Below are 18,643 nucleotides of genomic sequence, written 5' to 3'. Positions count from 1 at the left end.
GAGAAGGGAAGTCCTAACTCCAGGCAGGGCTCCTGGAGGTCCGAGGTGGTGGGTCAGGACCAATCCTCCATCCTCGATCCTCATGACCCTCCCCTCCAAGTGTGGGGCGCTGGCCACTGGGGAGAGCTAGTGCAATGGGAAGATGCCTTCTCTCACACCTTCCATGCCTGCTTGGTTAGGGCAACCGGGTGGCAGAACAGGACCCTTGCCCCGGGGCTGGACTTGTCCTTGACTGTGTGAAGGGTGGAACTGGAGCCCTGACTGGCCAAAGGCCTGTGCAAGAGCAGGCTGACTGTCCCCTGAAGGAGACGATTAGGAGCCAACACCCCAAGCGTGGTGTCAGAGGGACAGGGTTTTCCAGTTCAGGGCAGGATGGGCAAGCTCTCTGCCCCTTTGGTCTCACCCCAACATCTGCGTCAAGCCTTTGGGAGTAAGTGGAGAAAAGGGAGGGACTGACTGGTAGGCCACTCCTAGGTGGTGAGGTGTGCGCAGAAGTGGGATTCGGCCTTTACATGCTCTCCCTACCCGCTTCCTGAGGTCCAACCCAACTCTGACTCTGGCAAACGTGGAGGGAAAACAGGGCATAGGGAAACAGGCCTGTCAGTAAGACCCCTGGGCTTATCTCTGGTCTCAAATACCTCATCAGCTCGAAGGACAGAACCTATCAAAGGGACCATGGAAGGAAAGGAGAAGGGAGAGAAGGGGCAAGGTGACAGGAGAAGGAGGGGCTCCCTTCCTATTCTGCCCTATACGTGGGTCCCCCCCCTCCCTGTTTATGGGAAGGGGAAGGGCACAGAGCATCCCAGGGGAGGGAGCTGCAGGCAGTTTTTGAGCCTGTGACTGGGCTCAGGCAGCAACCCCAGTCTGCAAGCGCACACACACACACTTCGCGCACACACACACACTTCCTCACAGTCCTGGGGCCTTGGGGGTGTGAAGATGCCGAAGTGGGGAACCAATGCGATGAGCTCTGCCCCCACTTCCTCTCTGCTTTGGACCATTTTTCCAAAAAAAGTGACAAGGCCTGGCTTTCTCTCCAAAGAGGGGCTGCTCTCCTTATCCAGATGTTAACACTTTCTCTTCCAGTCTCTTTCCTGTCTCCGTACACAGGAACTGCACGGGCACCACCTACCACACTTGCATGCACACACTTCTACGGGGCCACACACTCACACCAGGACACAGATCCACACGCATCTCCGCACTTGCAGGTGCACCCTCTATGCCTGAGTCCATCACCCCCTTGCACCCTGGGCAAAAGCTTTCCTCCTGTGCTTCTCCAGAACGAGGCTGGCCCTGGTCACTCCCAGAGCCCCGCACCTTCTCCCCAGAGGCTGAGGAATGGACAGGGGGTGAAGGGTTGCTGTTGAGGCCACCGACCAGATTCCTGGACCCTGACTCAGAATGCTAACCCTCCTGTATGAGGCAGGTTTCTGCCGCTTCTCCTCCCCACCCCCCCAATTTCCTCCCTCTGCCTCCACTGCTTTCCTTCCTGAGACTCCCTGGCCCTTCCTCCCTCCTCCCTAATCATACCCTGAAGGCCAGAGCCTGGGAGTCTCCTCTGTCTGGCCAGCTCCAGCCTGGAGGAATTCTTAGCAGGAAATGCATTGTTGGGGCTTGGGGCTCAGAGCTGGGCTGCAGGCTGAGAGGAGGGGTGTCCAGGAGGGAGGAAAGGGGGCTTCAAATCTTGGGACTGGAAGCTCTGCAGGAGTGGGATGAGAGACAGAAGGTTCAGCAACCTTCCGGTCAGTCCCCATCTCTTGGTTGACTGTGCTTCCCACCCACCCCCCCTTCAACTTTGCTTGGGGAGATGCAGGGCAGGGCAGGCGGCCCTCCTGGAACTGGGATCCGCCAAGGCCAAGTCAGGGCTTACAGAGGAGCTGGAGGAGGGGCTGGAAGGGAGGCAGAGAGAGGATGTGTTAGCCCGACAGTTCCCACTGGCACAGCCACCTCCCTCTTTTCTTCATTCCCCAGAGGGAGTGACAGGAAGGAAAGGCTGGAAAGAAGGCAAAGGGAAGAAAGGAGGAAGGGGAAAGAAGTCTGGCAGCAGCAGTGAGGAGGCTGGAAGACCAGAGCTCCCAGTGGGCTGTGGTCATGGCTCCAGGCCCTGGAGGGGGGGGGGGGGGCCCAGCTACTTTCTCCCCCACCTCACTCCCAGATGCCTGCAGGGCCTTGGGCAGAGAGGGGAGGCAAGAAAGAGGCCCTGGGAGGCCAGAGCTGTCCTAAAGGAGCAGAGCTCTGGAGTGGAAGGCCTGCGTCCCAGCCTCACCTCTGCCACTTATTGTGCGACCCTGGGCGAGTCGCATAACCCTTGAACCTGTTTCTTCTTCTGTAAAGTGAGGATAATTTCTACCTCGGAGTTACCACGAGAAGGGCATTTGGAAGGAGTAGTGACTGCAGTCCTTCGAGTCCCTCGGGGGCAGGGCAGGGGCCGAGGGGACAGCAGCTGGTAGAAGCCCCTCACCACCACAGGGTCCACGCTGCCCTGCCCGCCCCCAGCCTGGGCACTCTGGGCGACTCGCCCCACCTTACCCCTCTCCCAGCTACCCCCCTCACCAAGGTGACAAAGTGACAAAGACTGAAGCTGAGATGAGCACAGGAATGGGAAGCAAAGAGAGCGGAGATCCTGTGGGAAAACGCGGCAGAGAGGGTGGTGAGAAAGAGGGTCTAGCACCTAGCCCCGTGTCTGGCGTGCAGCAGGCATGCGGGGAGGATTCGCCCAGAGGAGGACTTGTGGGGGAAGGCAGCTGGACCAATCCATCGGGCATCCCGAGGCACGTGTTGGACAGTCATCAATAGCGCTGGGAGGCAGAAGCGGATGGAGACTTGGAACAAACGGAGCTGGGGACCCCTATGGGCTGGAGCCAGATGCGCTGAGACTGCTCCCCCCACCCCCGTGACCATCCTCCCACCCACTCCCTTGGCCTATCCCCCNCCCCCCCCCCCCAAAGTCCTGCCGCTTCTCACAGCATCTCAGTCTCTGCGGACACCCTGGAGCCTCCGTGCAGGGTGGCGGGCTCAGGCTGGTCCCGGCGGGCCTCCTCCTCCCGCTCCGGAAGCTTCTGCAGCTGCGAGTACAGCACACAGGCGTCGTTGCGTGACACGTACTCCCATCCGCTCTCCCGCACGTGGAAAAGGTCCACAGAACCCCCGGAGTAGGCGTCGCGGTGGGTGGCGTGGGCCACGGCGCAGCGGGCCAGGGCGTAGGCTTCCTGGGGACTCATGTCGTAGCGGTAGCCGCGGTCCAGCACGCCGTAGGCGTAGGGAGATCCGGAGCCCACGGAGAAGACGTTGCCTGGCAGGCGTGCCGTCACTGTAGACGTAGAAGAGGGCAGGGCCCGAGCGGTCCCAGCCGCACAGCGCGGTGGCCACGCACAGATCGAGGCCGCGGTAGCGGGACAGCATGGCCGACAGGAGTCGGGCGGCGCCGGCCACGCTGGGGGGCTGGCCCTCCCGCAGGGCCCGCAGCCGCAGCTCCCGCCGCAGCACGCGGTACCAGGTGGCGCAGTCGGCCGACGTGCCGGACGTGGTGCCCAGGAGGTGCTGGTGCACGGGGATGATCTTGCGGGAGGCCGGGCACTGCACATAGTTGCCGCAGGAGGACCGTGTGTCCGCGGCGGCGATGACTCCGTGGCGGAAGCGGAAGGCCAAGGTGGTGGTGCCATGCGCCAGCCCGGGGCCGTGGCTCCGCACGAAGGTTCCAGGGTCCCAGCCTGGGGGCACGGCCCAGCCACCCGCCCGAGGCAGGTGAGGCGATGGTCCCTGGGTGTCGGGGGCCTGCCACTTGCACACGTCCTGCAGAGCCATCTCTGGGGCTGAGTGATGGCCGCAAGGACCCGGGCAGGGCTTTGTGGGCTGGAAACCGGGGCGGGGGGGGGGGCGCAGGGGGAGAGACGCGAAGGAGAAGCTGGGCTGCAGCCAGAACCGGCGGGAAGGGCACGTGATCTACGGCTTCCCTTCTCCCTACCCCCGAGCCAGGCTTTGGGACTTCTCTGAGGAGCGGCCTCCTCCATCTCGGAGGACTGCTGAGGGGAGACAGGAGGGGGCCAGTGAAGTCTCCAGTGCTGGGAAGACGCTGCTGGTGACACACCCGAGCGTCCCCCAAGGAGTCTCCCGTCTATCACCCTCTGAGCACCTGGAGTGGGGTGGGGGCTGGGGTAACCTCGAAGGAAAGGAGGCGTGAGTGGAAGGAGCACAGCCAGGTCCCTCTTGTTTCTCCTGGGTTGGGGGGCACTGGGCTTGCAAAGACAAATGAGGCTCTGTCCCGGCCTCGGAGGAGGTAAAGAAAGTCAGCGCTCCAGTGCAATCAGCGTGGAGAGCTGGGAGGGACGCCTGGCTGGCTCCGTTGGGAAAGCATGCGAGTCCTGCTCTCGGGGTTCTGAATTCCAGCGCCATGTTGAGCAGAGAGCTTACTTTAAGAAAAAACAGGGGGGCACCTGGGTAGCTCAGTCTGTTCAGTGTCCAGCTCTTGATTTCAGTTCAGGTCATGATCTCAGGGTGGTGAGATCAAGCCCCACCTCAGGCTCTGTGCTCAGTGTGGAGTCCGCCTGGATTCTCTCTCCCTCTCCCTTTGCTCCTCCCCGGGCTCGTGTTCTATAAATCAATCAATCAATCAGTCAAATCTTAAAAAAAAAAAAAAAAAAAAAAAAAAGAACAAGAGTGCTGTGGACCCACCAAGGTAGGAGTTTTGTTTTGCTATTGTTGTTTTTTCATTAAGATTTTATGTATTCGAGAGAGAGAAAAAGCACAAATAGGGGGAGCACAAGAGGGAGAGGGAGAAGCAGGCTTTCCGCTGAGCAGGGAGCTTGATGCTGAACTCGATTTCAGGACCTTGGGGTCTGACCTGAGCCGAAGGCAGACACTTAACCAACTGAGCTGTCCAGGCGCCCAAGGCAAGAGCCTTTGAGGTTGGGTTCTCTCTTCAGGGTTTGGGGCCAGGGCACTGTAATGCTCAGCTCACACTTTGACTTTCTAGTCAGGCGGGGAAAAAAAAATGGACAGAGACCAGAACAAAAGAGAAAAATCCAAAAGAGTCTTTTTTGAGGAGGAGGGGTACTCAAATACCTTCCAGAAAGGCAGGGTATAGAGGGAACAGGGTGAAGGGAAACTAGAACGTGAAGCTGTCTTTCTCCTCTGCTTTGGAGGCGCGTATGAACTTCCATCTGCATGAAGACGGCATTCCTGACCATTCTCTGGCAGTGTAGCTTCTCTGTTTGTGGGAAAGTTCTGAGGATGTAGCTGAAAGTATCTAATGGTCTTCCCTCTCCCGGTCCCCCTTCTTGCCCAGGAGTTCACAATAGCAAGAGAGTTGTTTGTAGTTCCAAGGCAAGAGAAACCACTGATCTTGTCCCCATAAGGCTGAGTCTAGGTCTTAGACCAGCAGGGGTGGACAAGGGGTGGCGTTAGTGGACCCTGACAGCTGGCCCTTCAGAAAGACAAAGTAGATTGGGCCCGAGTAACAAGCTGCAACTACTTCTGGCACCATCTGGAGTATATTTTACTAAACACTGCAGCTCACAGGGGTGCTGTGGAAGTGGATTTAGTCAAAGAGAAAGAGCCTGGACCCCCCACCCCCACACCCAGATACCATGATGGCAGGGCTATAGAATCAGTACTAAGGGCAAGGGCAAACATGTCATGGGAAGACCGGAGAAACAAGGAGGCCACGCTAAAGTCCAACCAGTCTTACTCCCTTCTTTTGCACAGGACCACAGGGGACTCTTACTGGAGAGATAAGTATGTCTCCTGTTTTTAAAGACTAAGCCTTAGATATTGTAAATATGGATGGATTGTCACCTCCCTAGGTCAAGCCATTCTCAAGTCAGATCTGGACGGTTGCATGGCCTTCTAACTGGCCACCCACCAGTCTCCCCTCTAATCTTATCCTCCACACTGACATGTTTTCCTAAGGTATCGCTTGAATCCTGTGTCTTCTCTACTAAGAAACCTTGAAGGGCTACAAGGTCAAACCCAAACCACCTTCTCTTCCCCAAGCTGGCATTTAAGGCCCACTGTGGTCCCATCCTGATCCATCCACCACAACCTCTTTTCACACTATTCCTAACACATCTCAACCTCCCCTTCATCTGTTTCTTCATCTACTTTGTAAAGATTTTGTTTTTTATTTTTTAAAAGATTATCTATTTATTTATTTATTTGTTTGTTTGAGAGAGCAAGAGAGAGAGTGAGCATGAGGGAGAGGGAGAAGCAGACTCCCCACTGAGCAGGGAGCCCAAACTGGGGCTCAATCCTAGGACCCAGGATCGTGACCTGAGCTGAAGGCAGCTGCTCAGCCGATTGAGCCACCCAAGTGCCCTAAGATTTTATTTTTAAGTAATCTTTACACCCAATGTGGGGTTTGTATTTACAGCCCCGAGATCATATCACACTCTACTGAATGAGCCAGCCAGATGCCCCTCTCCTTCATCTGTTTGAATCCTACCCTTCAGAGCCTGGCTTGAGTACCCTCTATTCTAAAAATCCTTCCCAGGTGTGGTCTGAGAGAGGAGAGGCTGTTGGTTTGAGGAGAAATGGGACCCAAGTGGTATTTGGGGAAATGAATCCATACCTCCTTAGCAAGGCCTTCTTGGTCTCCCTACCTCACCCCAAGCTGTGTTGATCTCCTCTGTCACCTCTGAACTACAACACTTATTATTTTTCTCTCCCCCAAGACCACCTTATTGATAAAATTGACACATGACATTGTGTAAGTTTGTTTACAGTGTGATGATTTGATACATGCATATATTGCAAAATGTTTACCACAATGAGATTAGTTAACACATCCTTCACTTTACATAATTTACCATTTTTGTTGTTGTGGTGGTGGTGGTGGTGGTGAGAACATTTAAAATCTACCCTCTTGGGGTGCCTGGGTGGCTCAGTCGTTAAGCGTCTGCCTTTGGCTCAGGGCGTGATCCCGGCGTTATGGGATCGAGCCCCACATCAGGCTCCTCCGCTATGAGCCTGCTTCTTCCTCTCCCACTCCCCTTGCTTGTGTTCCCTCTCTCTCTGGCTGTCTCTATCTCTGTCGAATAAATAAATAAAATCTTTTAAAAAATAAAATAAAATAAAATCTACCCTCTTAGCAACTTTCAAGTATAAAGTACAGCATCATTAACTATAATCACAATGCTGTGCGTTAGATTCCCATAACTTACTCTTCTTATAACTGGAAGTGTGTATGTACCCTTTGACCAACATCCCCCCCTTTCCCCTACTCCACCTGCTAGTTACCCCCGGTAACTACCAACCCACTCTCTGTTTCTGTGGAGTTTTGCTTTGTTAGATTCCACATATAAGCGAGATCATACAGTGTTTGTCTTTCTCTGTCTCACATACATCTCTCTATATAGATACAGATAGATAAAGATAGTGACAGGTGATATACATATCTATCTATCTACCTATCTGTCTAGAGAACTAATATAAGGTAAGTTGGGAACAGATTGTGGAAGGCCTTGAATGTCATACTTAGGAGCTGAATTTTACAGAACATTTTTAAGCAGGCAAGAGATAAGATTAAGACGGTGTTTTAGGAAAATCAATCTGGTGCTGTGCAAAATGAATTAGAAAATACAGTTTGGGCCCAGAAGATCAGTTAGGAGAATATTTCAGTAATTCAGGAGTGAGGAAATAAGAAGCCAAAGGTGGTATCAGTTGCAATGGAAAAAGAACATGAGAAGCATTGTAGAGGAAGAATCAATAGCCTTGGCAACTTACTGAATGTGATGGAAAGGAAGGGGAGTTGTTGAAGATGGCCACGGCTTCAGGCCTCTGTCACTGGAAGAACATTGTTGCCAGCTCTCATTTGGCAAGCGTTTACTAAGCATACAGTGGGCGCAGAGATGAATAGTAGAGAAATACCTGTCTTTAGACACAATCAAATACATTTACAGCCAGCTAAAATGTGAAAGTATCTTAGGAGAGGTACAAATGCTATTAGTGGCAGTGTGAACGAATCAGAGGGAAGAGTCAGAAGGAGGACAAGTTGCATTGCAGGGGGGACTGCAAAATAATACCTGCTCTATAAACAGGCACTCTGCATTTTCCACACCATCCAAGTGTGAGACGCAGATAAAGATCTTCTGCTCCATTACATTCTGATGGTTGGGCTTGGAAAGGGTTGCCAAATTTCAGCATTAAAAATACAACATATGCAGAGTCTGCTGGGGAAGAGGAGGGGCTGAGTTGGGCATCAGAGGAAAGCAGAATTTAGATATTGATGGATGTTGCTGCTGGAATCCAGCAAGGAAGGCCAGACACTGACTTCATAGAACCATAAAGCAAGAGGCAACATTTCATACATTTGCCCACTTCCTTGTTATGGGTCCCAAAAGGGTTAAAAAATGAAGGTGGGTGGAGAGAGGGAGAGACAATGATATATACCACATTCTTGTATTAATAAAGAGCTTGTCTTAGCAAGCTTAAGGTAGAGAACCTCTTGGTACATCTTTATGGAGTGTCAACCCTCCTCCAGGCTCTGAGATGGTAGATGACTATTGACTCAGTTATTTGGAGCTGAATTGAGAATCTAGTTTGTGGATTAACTGAGCCCCATACGTTTCCTTCTTTATTCTTCTGCCTTTTGTGCAATACATTACTTATTATTAGAATTTCCACCTCAGGGTGGGAGTAAAGAGAATATTAAATCTTTTTTTTTTTTTAAGATTTTATTTATTTATTTGACAGAGATAGAGAAAGCCAGAGAGAGGGGGAACACAAGCAGGGGGAGTGGGAGAGGAAGAAGCAGGCTCATAACGGAGGGAGCCTGATGTGGGGCTCGATCCCATAACGCCGGGATCACGCCCTGAGCCGAAGGCAGACGCTTAACCGCTATGCCACCCAGGCGCCCCGAGAATATTAAATCTTAAAAATTGGTTATGTTACAGAATTTGGGTAGTGTGGCGGGTAATGCTATCAAATAACAAGCGCTATAGCACTTTTATTTCGTTGCAATTTTTACCACAAACTACTGTGGTTTAACTAACTTCACAGGAAAATGGCCTCAGAGTACATCGCTATTTTTACCCAATATTAACAAGGTGCCCTTAAACAAAATGGCAACTTCAGTCGCGTTAATAGGATGCTAAACCCGCACAGATGTAAAGTATTGCTTGGACACCCGGCAGGGCGGGGACGACTTAGCGTTAAGGGTTCTGAAAGGATTTTCAACTAGTCACTCCCTTCTCAAAGATGGCCGGCTTCACTCCCCTTACGCAACATGGACGCTTCCGATCGCTTCCTATGAATTAGAGCTGAATTTAATCCACTACTGCTTGTCTGATTGAAGTCAAGATGACAACAACATTCCTTTAAAATTTAGAGGAAATTAAGCCGTTTACTTTTACTCCCTCGGTGAAAACAGTCCCTGGCGTCTGGCTCTTGTATTTGGAGGCGTGGTTGCCAGTAGTTAAAATGGCTCCTCCCTGGAATAACTTTAATAGGAAGTGAAGCTGTGACGGCGAGGCGTTGCCCGGTAGCTCTCTGGGAGGCCTTCTCGCGGGGAGTTCCTTGTACCCTTACTAGACATGGCGCTGGCCAGCGTGTTGGAGAGGCCGCTACCGGTGAACGGGCTCGGGTTTTTCGGACTCGGGGGTCGTGCGGATCTGCTGGACCTGGGTCCAGGGAGTCCCAGCGATGGGCTGAGCCTGGCCGCGCCCAACTGGGGTGTCACGGAGGAACCGAGAATCGAAATGCTTCATGGAACCACCACCCTGGCCTTCAAGGTGCGGACCCAACTGCCGCGCCGGGCTGAGACCCGTGCGCCCGCGCCCTTCCCGGCCTTCCCGGCCATCCACCTGGACCGGAGCCCGCGAGGGCCGCGAGCACGGAGCCTAGTGGGAGCCTTGGGCTTGTCCTCCCGACCCCGTGGTTTCGCTGTCTCACTGCCCCGAGAGGCGTCGGTTCTTGCTCTTAGCCATAGCACCGTGGGACTGAGGTTGAGGGGGAGAAGAAGCCCTAGGGGGCTTGGGTTGATTCCTAGGCAACCCCAAGTGGCTCCAGTCCAGGAAAGGGGAGGCCTCAGAAGCAATGAGCACTGGCGGAGGAAGGGATGTTTCACCATTAACTAAAGGTTTTTAGAAACTGGGTCCCCATTAGGCGAGGGTAACTGAAAAGGTGTCTTTTGAGGGGGAGGTTGGTGGGAGGGAACACTGTGGTAGGAGCCAGACAACTGGGATTCCTGATCCAGCTTGGCAGTAACTAGCTCCACAGTCTTGGGCACAGCGTTCGATCTCATTGAACGTGTTTCCTCATCTATAAAATGAAATTGAAGTTAATACTGGTTATACCCATGTTGAGGGATCGATGTGAAGCTTAGTTGATATTAATATGTGGAAAGCATCTTGTGAAGTGTAAAAGGACAGAGAAAGAAGTTCTGGTCTTCCACTGATGCAAAAAGACACGTCAAGGAGATGTTCCTGTGGTCTGATGTGGCCTGTTATGTGTTTTCTTCTGATCTTAACAGTTTCAGCATGGAGTCATTGTTGCAGCGGACTCTCGGGCCACAGCGGGTGCCTATATAGCCTCCCAGACAGTAAAGAAGGTGATAGAGATCAATCCCTACCTGCTGGGCACCATGGCTGGGGGCGCAGCCGATTGCAGCTTCTGGGAGCGGCTATTGGCTCGGCAATGTCGAATCTATGAGCTTCGAAACAAGGAACGCATCTCGGTAGCAGCTGCCTCCAAGCTGCTTGCCAACATGGTGTATCAGTATAAAGGCATGGGGCTGTCCATGGGCACCATGATCTGTGGCTGGGATAAGAGAGGCCCTGGTGAGTTAAGCTGCAACAACTTGGTTCTTGGGCTGGCACTACAGAGGGGAGGGATTGGATGAACAGGTAAATGAAAGTGCTTTGTGTCAGTGCTGGGGATGGGTTGATTGGGTCCTCCGCCCCTTCCTCTCTGTTCAAGGAAGGCGCTACAGTGTAGGAGAGGGCATGGAGCTTAGACTAGCTGTGTCATTGACTACCCCATGTGACCTTACTTTGGCTGCTCCTTTTCCCAGTCGGTTTCATCATCTGTTAGGTTGGTTAAATGAGGTAATATACGTAAAGCGTGTAGTGTCTGACACATAATGTTTCTCCTTCTGTTCTCTCCCATAAAATGATAAGACCTACGAAGAGTGTATTTGAGAATTAAATTGGACGATAGACATAAAAACTCCAGTCACTGCCTTCTAATAAAAATAGAATGTGAGCCACACATTTAATTTAAAATTGCCTAATGGAGGGGCACCTGGCTGGCTCAGTCAGTGAGCAGATAACTCCTGATCTCAGGGTGGTGAGTTCAAGCTCCACGTTGGGCATAGAGCTTACTTAAGAAAAATAAAAATAATGATTAAAAAATAACAATTTTTTGAAAGATTTTATTTATTTGAGAGAGAGAGAGAGTGAGCGAGAGCAAGCGAGTCTGAGCAGAACGAGAGGGAGAAGCAGGCTCCCTGATGTGGGCTCGATCCCTGGACTCCAGGATCATGACCTGAGCCGAAGGCAGGCACTTAATCAACTGAACCACCCGGGCGCCCCAAAACAATTTTTTAGGACTGTCTAATGGATATACTTAAAAAATAAAAAGATGGGGACATTGTAATGATTCATTTAATCCAGAATACCTAAAATAATATCATTTTGGCATGTGCATTAGCCCCATTTCAGGTGCTCAATGCCACATGTTGCTAGTGGCCACTGTACTGGACAGTGAAACTATGACATACAGGAAGTTAGTCATTTCTCTTCCCTTTTTTCCTTCAGGGAGTCTTTGGCCTAGAAGGGGCCTTTAGGGCTCATCCTTTCCTTTCTTGATAGAATCACCCTACAACCCTAGGTCCCATTCTGTCATCTCTGAAAATAAATTTCTTAGCCTTTTTCTCCTTCTAGTATATAGAAACCTTGCCAGGAAGTTCACCCTTTTATCTGATGTCAGTTCTTTTCAACCAGTTTTGTTTTGTTTGTTTAAAGTTTTATTCATTTAAGTAATCTCTACACCCAGCGCGGGGCTCAGACTCACCCCCCTGAGATCAAGAGTCCCACACTCCACAGACTGAGCCAGCCCAGCACCTCAGCTTTTCAACCAGTTTTGGATGTTTCTTTATCAAGCTGGAATACAGTTAGTCACTTTCTGTGTAATTTCCCCCCTCCATTGCTTGAGTAGAATTATTCTTCCCTTTTGTTTTTGCTTCATTCATTCACCTGCTTCCTGAGTGCCTAGTTTTCCTCAGTCGAACAACTGCAGGATACCTAGCGCTTTTCCACTTGCTTTGGGAACTATCTGTTCACTGCTCAGTGGAGGGTGAATGAGAATATTAAAAAGTGGATGTGAGAGAGGAGTGTGGCTTAGTACTTTGGAAATTGAGATGCATTTTGGGGAAAAGTGTAAAAGAACAGCTCCATACATCTTGTGTGGCCCAGGGAAGCATTTTGGAAATTTTGCTTTGTACGCTTAGGTTTCGGGTCTGTTACAGGGGATGGAAGCGGTGTACGAGAGTATAGATGCTGGCTAGCAAGGAGAACCCGAGAAGCTAGAGCATAACCTGAATCGTGCCTTCTCAAGAACCCTTCCTGACAGCCTGTCCCATTTAGGATGAGTCAGCCCCTCGCCTCAAAAAGCAGACAAGTGAAAAAGGATCACAGATTACTTAACAAGAGCCTAAATGAGATGAATGCCACGTGTAAAAGAACCGATATGATGCTGAGGGAGTTTTGAGGAAGAAGGGATTATTTCTGACGGGAGGAACCGAGGAATCGGGGATGACTTCATGGATAAGTGGCAGTTGTCCAGGATGTGCAAATGAGAGAAAGGAAGCATGGTGAACAAAGGAGTGGGGGAACGAGGCGTGAGGTTTTGGGGAAGTAACTGAAAGCCCAGTTTGTTTATTTATTTATTTATTTATTTATTTATTTATTTATTTTAAAGATTTTATTTATTTATTTGAGGGAGAGAGAGAGCGCGTGCTCACAAGCAGGGGGAGCAGCAGGCAGAGGGAGAGGGAGAATCAGGGTCCCCGCTGAGCAGGAAGACTGATGTGGGGCTTGATCCCAGAACCCTTTGATCATGACCTGGGCCGAAGGCAGACACTTAACGGACCGAGCCACCCAGAAGCCCAGTTTAATCAGAACTAAGGTTGTGTGAAGAGGAGTAGTGAGCCAGAGAGCCAAGCTGGAACCAGGTAGTGAGCCTGCTGGGCATGGTAGTGGTGATGGGACTGTGGGGGGACTACTTTGGGGTAGACATTGGAATCCTTGAACCTGAAAATTGCTCAGCATTTGGTTCTCAACTGGCTTGCTTTAGAATCACCTGGAGAACTTAAAACACAAGCCCCATGCTTGTGTCCCCCCCAGACCAATTGAAAGAGAATACCTGGGGTAAGTCCTGGGCATCTTTTTAAAAAGCTTCCTTAGATGATTCTGATGTACAGTGAGAGATGGGAACCACTGAAATAGAAAGATTAACGGTGCCATTGGCAGGCTGTATTTGAGAACACGGGAGCCAGCGTGGGCTGGTGGAGCATGAGAGAGACGAGTTTGGTTGGTAATGGAGAACCACTGAAAGTATTTGAGGATAGGAAACTTGAATCTGAACTTGGTGACAAAGGCATTGATAAAAATTCTATCAAAATCTTTGTCTAAATTTTCATCTGTACTAAAAATTAGCCAACTTCTTCATAAAGGGCCAAATAATAAATAATGTAGGATTAGGCCATATGGTATTTGTCTCAGCTACCTAATTCCCCTGGTTTAGCACAAAAGTAGTCATAGACCGTTTGTACACAAATGGGCATGGCTGTTCCAGTAAAACTTCATTCACAAAAACAGGCAGTTGGCTTGGCTGACCCCCGATCTATACCAGCACTGTCCAATGGAAATACAATGTGAGCCATACGTGTAATTTTAAATTTTATAGTAGCCACATTTTAAAAATTAAAGATAAAAAAAGAGAAATTAATTTTAATGATCTGTTTTATTTTGGAGAGCCTGGGTGATGCAGTCAGTTAGGCATCGGCTCTGGGTTTCAGCTCAGGTGTGATCTCAGGGTCGCACGCAGCATGGAGTCTGCTTAGGATTCTCTCTCCCTCTCCCTCTGTCCCTCCACCCTGTGTGCACATGCACTCAGCACACACACTCTCTCTCCCTAAAATAAATAAATCTTAACATAATTTATTTTATAGATCCAAAATGTTATCGTTTCAGCATGTGGTGCCAGCTTCATTTCAAATGTTCAGTGGTCACACGTGGCTAGTGGCTTCCGTATTGGACAGTGTAGGTCTCTGCGATATGATTTGGAACTCCAGGCTCTCTCTTACTGTGTGATGTATGTCTTGTCCCCCAGATAATCTAAACTTTGAGGGCTAGGATTGTTTTCATTTTTTTAAAGATTTTATTTATTTGAGAGAAAGAGCACAAGGGGGAGTGTGGAGAGGGAGAGGGAGAAGCAGACTCCTTACTGAGCAGGGAGCCTGATGCGGGACTCAGTCCCAGGACCCTGGGATCAGGACCTGAGCCGAAGGCAGATGCTTAACCCACCGAGCCACCCAGGCGCTCCGGGGCTAGGATTGTTTTAAACATTATCTCCCACAGTGCCTGAAATTCTACGCTTGAAACCTAAGTCATGGGGCACCTGGGTGGCTCAGCTTCTGCCTTTGGCTTGGGTTGTGATCCCCGGGTCCTGGGATAGAGCTCAGGGTAGGGCTCCCTGCTCAGTGGGGGGTCTGCTTCTCCCTCTGCCCCTCCCCGTGCTCGTGCGTGTGCGCTCTCTCTCTCTCTGTCTCTCTCTGTCAAATAAATAAAACCTTTAAAAAAAAAAAGATACCTAAGTCATTTGGATTATACTTGTTTTTTGGTTATGCAGCGAGGACAAGAAAGCAGTTATAATGTGAGGGGAGGGGAGGTGGTATGTTGTAGAATCCAGGGGTCTTAATATTTAATTTGATTCCTTCAGCTACTTTTTTTTGTAATAGATTTTTTTTATTTATTTGACAGAGCAGAAGCAGGGGGAGTGGCAGGCAGAGGGAGAGGAAGAAGCAGGCTTCCCGCTAAGCAGGGAGCCTGACATGGGGCTCGATCGCAGGACCGCGGGTTCGTGACCCGAGCCAAAGGCAGACAGTTAACTGAACCACCTAGGTGCCCCCAGCTTTTTTTTTTTAAGTAATTTTATAGAAGTACTATTTTCTTGTTTATCTGTTGGTCTCCTCTGGGTTTCAAGGGGATGGGGAACTTTTCTTGGAGAATGAATTAGATGTCAAAAGGATGGTCATTGTATTCCTGCTAACCTTACCTCTCTTTCCAGGCCTCTACTATGTGGACAGTGAAGGAAACCGGATCTCGGGGGCCACCTTCTCTGTAGGTTCTGGCTCTGTGTATGCCTATGGGGTCATGGATCGGGGTTACTCCTACGACCTAGAGGTGGAACAGGCCTATGATCTGGCCCGCCGAGCCATCTACCAAGCCACCTATAGAGATGCGTACTCGGGAGGCGCAGTCAACCTCTACCACGTGCGGGAGGATGGCTGGATCCGAGTCTCCAGTGACAACGTGGCTGATCTACATGACGAATACAGTGGCTCTGCCCCCTGACGGAGGGCGGGCGTGGCTGCCTGCGTGTCCTGGGGGGACTGCTGCTGGTAATGTGGGTGCGCTCCCATCCTCTAGTGGAGGGGTCCTCAGTTGTGTTGAGAACTTGTAAGCTCTGGTGCCCTTGACCTCTGTGTGTCACTAGTTGTTAATGACCTGCTGCAGAGGTGATTGTTTTACTCTCTTGGATGTTAACATGACACTACTCCACTCAGCCTGTGTTGTGTCTTTTGTCCACACTGTCCCTCCTCCAAGCACTTTACAGCCAAATAAGCCAGGACAGTGGGAGGGCACTGACTGTAATTACAGGAAACAGTGCTGTGAAGACATTGTCTAGTGAATACATTAGCATCCCCACTCATGAAGCTAATAACAAAGGAGAAGGAGAGAGAGGCAGGGAGGAGGGAGAGACTTCCCGATTCTGTTTGCAAAGAGATGAAAAGTTGATGAGGTGGAAAGATGCACAGGGCTGTGTGAGGAAGAGCTGCAGAGGGAGAAGCGCTCATCCTGTGGTGGGGGAGGGGAGGCCAGTGCTACACGCAGAGCAGAAAGGTGAAGACGGTGAATCTAAAATCAATTGGGAAGGGAAGGTTTGGACCCTGGGAAAAGAGGACAAAGAGGTGAGCGTGAAAGCCGTAGTGACCACAAGCTTGGTGTTCCTTGTCCTTTTGGCTCTCGGGTGTGTGCACGTGTAGGGGACAGCCGTCGATGGTGGGCTTATAGCCTCCTGGACAGGAAGCAGCACAAAATTGTCACTGGCACATGTGGGTGGGGAGGAGGCCCTGCTGAGAGCAGAGCGATGGTTGATTTATCACACCCAGCACTGAGGGGGTTCCCAAGCTATGGTGGCAGCAGATGGCAAGGCCTTCTGTTGAAGAGAAGACATAAGCATAGGGGAGATAGAGGAGGTTGATGGGAGAAACCTTTACAAAAAATGGGAGAGAAGGGGGTAACGGTACTGCTTTGTTTTTANTAAGTCATGGGGCACCTGGGTGGCTCAGCTTCTGCCTTTGGCTTGGGTTGTGATCCCCGGGTCCTGGGATAGAGCTCAGGGTAGGGCTCCCTGCTCAGTGGGGGGTCTGCTTCTCCCTCTGCCCCTCCCCGTGCTCGTGCGTGTGCGCTCTCTCTCTCTCTGTCTCTCTCTGTCAAATAAATAAAACCTTTAAAAAAAAAAAGATACCTAAATCATTTGGATTATACTTGTTTTTTGGTTATGCAGCGAGGACAAGAAAGCAGTTATAATGTGAGGGGAGGGGAGGTGGTATGTTGTAGAATCCAGGGGTCTTAATATTTAATTTGATTCCTTCAGCTACTTTTTTTTGTAATAGATTTTTTTTATTTATTTGACAGAGCAGAAGCAGGGGGAGTGGCAGGCAGAGGGAGAGGAAGAAGCAGGCTTCCCGCTAAGCAGGGAGCCTGACATGGGGCTCGATCGCAGGACCGCGGGTTCGTGACCCGAGCCAAAGGCAGACAGTTAACTGAACCACCTAGGTGCCCCCAGCTTTTTTTTTTTTAAGTAATTTTATAGAAGTACTATTTTCTTGTTTATCTGTTGGTCTCCTCTGGGTTTCAAGGGGATGGGGAACTTTTCTTGGAGAATGAATTAGATGTCAAAAGGATGGTCATTGTATTCCTGCTAACCTTACCTCTCTTTCCAGGCCTCTACTATGTGGACAGTGAAGGAAACCGGATCTCGGGGGCCACCTTCTCTGTAGGTTCTGGCTCTGTGTATGCCTATGGGGTCATGGATCGGGGTTACTCCTACGACCTAGAGGTGGAACAGGCCTATGATCTGGCCCGCCGAGCCATCTACCAAGCCACCTATAGAGATGCGTACTCGGGAGGCGCAGTCAACCTCTACCACGTGCGGGAGGATGGCTGGATCCGAGTCTCCAGTGACAACGTGGCTGATCTACATGACGAATACAGTGGCTCTGCCCCCTGACGGAGGGCGGGCGTGGCTGCCTGCGTGTCCTGGGGGGACTGCTGCTGGTAATGTGGGTGCGCTCCCATCCTCTAGTGGAGGGGTCCTCAGTTGTGTTGAGAACTTGTAAGCTCTGGTGCCCTTGACCTCTGTGTGTCACTAGTTGTTAATGACCTGCTGCAGAGGTGATTGTTTTACTCTCTTGGATGTTAACATGACACTACTCCACTCAGCCTGTGTTGTGTCTTTTGTCCACACTGTCCCTCCTCCAAGCACTTTACAGCCAAATAAGCCAGGACAGTGGGAGGGCACTGACTGTAATTACAGGAAACAGTGCTGTGAAGACATTGTCTAGTGAATACATTAGCATCCCCACTCATGAAGCTAATAACAAAGGAGAAGGAGAGAGAGGCAGGGAGGAGGGAGAGACTTCCCGATTCTGTTTGCAAAGAGATGAAAAGTTGATGAGGTGGAAAGATGCACAGGGCTGTGTGAGGAAGAGCTGCAGAGGGAGAAGCGCTCATCCTGTGGTGGGGGAGGGGAGGCCAGTGCTACACGCAGAGCAGAAAGGTGAAGACGGTGAATCTAAAATCAATTGGGAAGGGAAGGTTTGGACCCTGGGAAAAGAGGACAAAGAGGTGAGCGTGAAAGCCGTAGTGACCACAAGCTTGGTGTTCCTTGTCCTTTTGGCTCTCGGGTGTGTGCACGTGTAGGGGACAGCCGTCGATGGTGGGCTTATAGCCTCCTGGACAGGAAGCAGCACAAAATTGTCACTGGCACATGTGGGTGGGGAGGAGGCCCTGCTGAGAGCAGAGCGATGGTTGATTTATCACACCCAGCACTGAGGGGGTTCCCAAGCTATGGTGGCAGCAGATGGCAAGGCCTTCTGTTGAAGAGAAGACGTAAGCATAGGGGAGATAGAGGAGGTTGATGGGAGAAACCTTTACAAAAAATGGGAGAGAAGCGGGTAACGGTACTGCTTTGTTTTTAGTGAGCAAGAAGGGAAAAAGTGGCTGGTGAGGGTGACAGCCCAGCGTCATATTTTGAGACTGAGGGGTTTGAGAAATCGGGGTAGGGCCTCCTCTCTCCTGTGGTGCGGATTCCTCCCCATCCCCCTCAGCCTTGTGCAGCCGTGTATTGATTGATGAGG

At 50.8% G+C, this 18,643-nt stretch overlaps 3 protein-coding genes across 3 annotated transcripts; 2 read left to right on the top strand and 1 right to left on the bottom strand.

Moving 5' to 3' along the window:
- Positions 1–938: 938 nt before the first annotated feature.
- On the bottom strand, positions 939–3,807 carry PSMB11 (proteasome subunit beta 11). Its single transcript, XM_002926020.2, is given in 3 exon segments — positions 939–1,702; positions 2,968–3,306; positions 3,308–3,807. Coding segments are annotated over 3 exon segments (861 nt in total). The 3' UTR covers positions 939–1,680.
- A 5,673-nt stretch (positions 3,808–9,480) lies between these two features.
- LOC100470383 (proteasome 20S subunit beta 5) lies at positions 9,481–15,783 on the top strand. Its single transcript, XM_002926005.4, has 3 exons — positions 9,481–9,728; positions 10,469–10,775; positions 15,286–15,783. The coding sequence occupies exons 1-3, from the start codon at positions 9,531–9,533 to the stop codon at positions 15,570–15,572; spliced, it is 792 nt and encodes a 263-aa protein (XP_002926051.1). The 5' UTR covers positions 9,481–9,530; the 3' UTR covers positions 15,573–15,783.
- A 1,370-nt stretch (positions 15,784–17,153) lies between these two features.
- LOC117797249 (proteasome subunit beta type-5-like) lies at positions 17,154–17,725 on the top strand. The gene has a single exon (XM_034648580.1). It carries the CDS (start codon positions 17,188–17,190, stop codon positions 17,512–17,514), a length of 327 nt encoding a protein of 108 aa, XP_034504471.1. The 5' UTR covers positions 17,154–17,187; the 3' UTR covers positions 17,515–17,725.
- Positions 17,726–18,643: the final 918 nt, after the last annotated feature.

The sequence above is a fragment of the Ailuropoda melanoleuca genome, chromosome 20 (assembly GCF_002007445.2).
Source record: "Ailuropoda melanoleuca isolate Jingjing chromosome 20, ASM200744v2, whole genome shotgun sequence".
NCBI lineage: Eukaryota > Metazoa > Chordata > Mammalia > Carnivora > Ursidae > Ailuropoda > Ailuropoda melanoleuca.
Note: the sequence above shows the minus strand (reverse complement) of the source record. Positions and strands in the feature narration are given on the sequence as shown.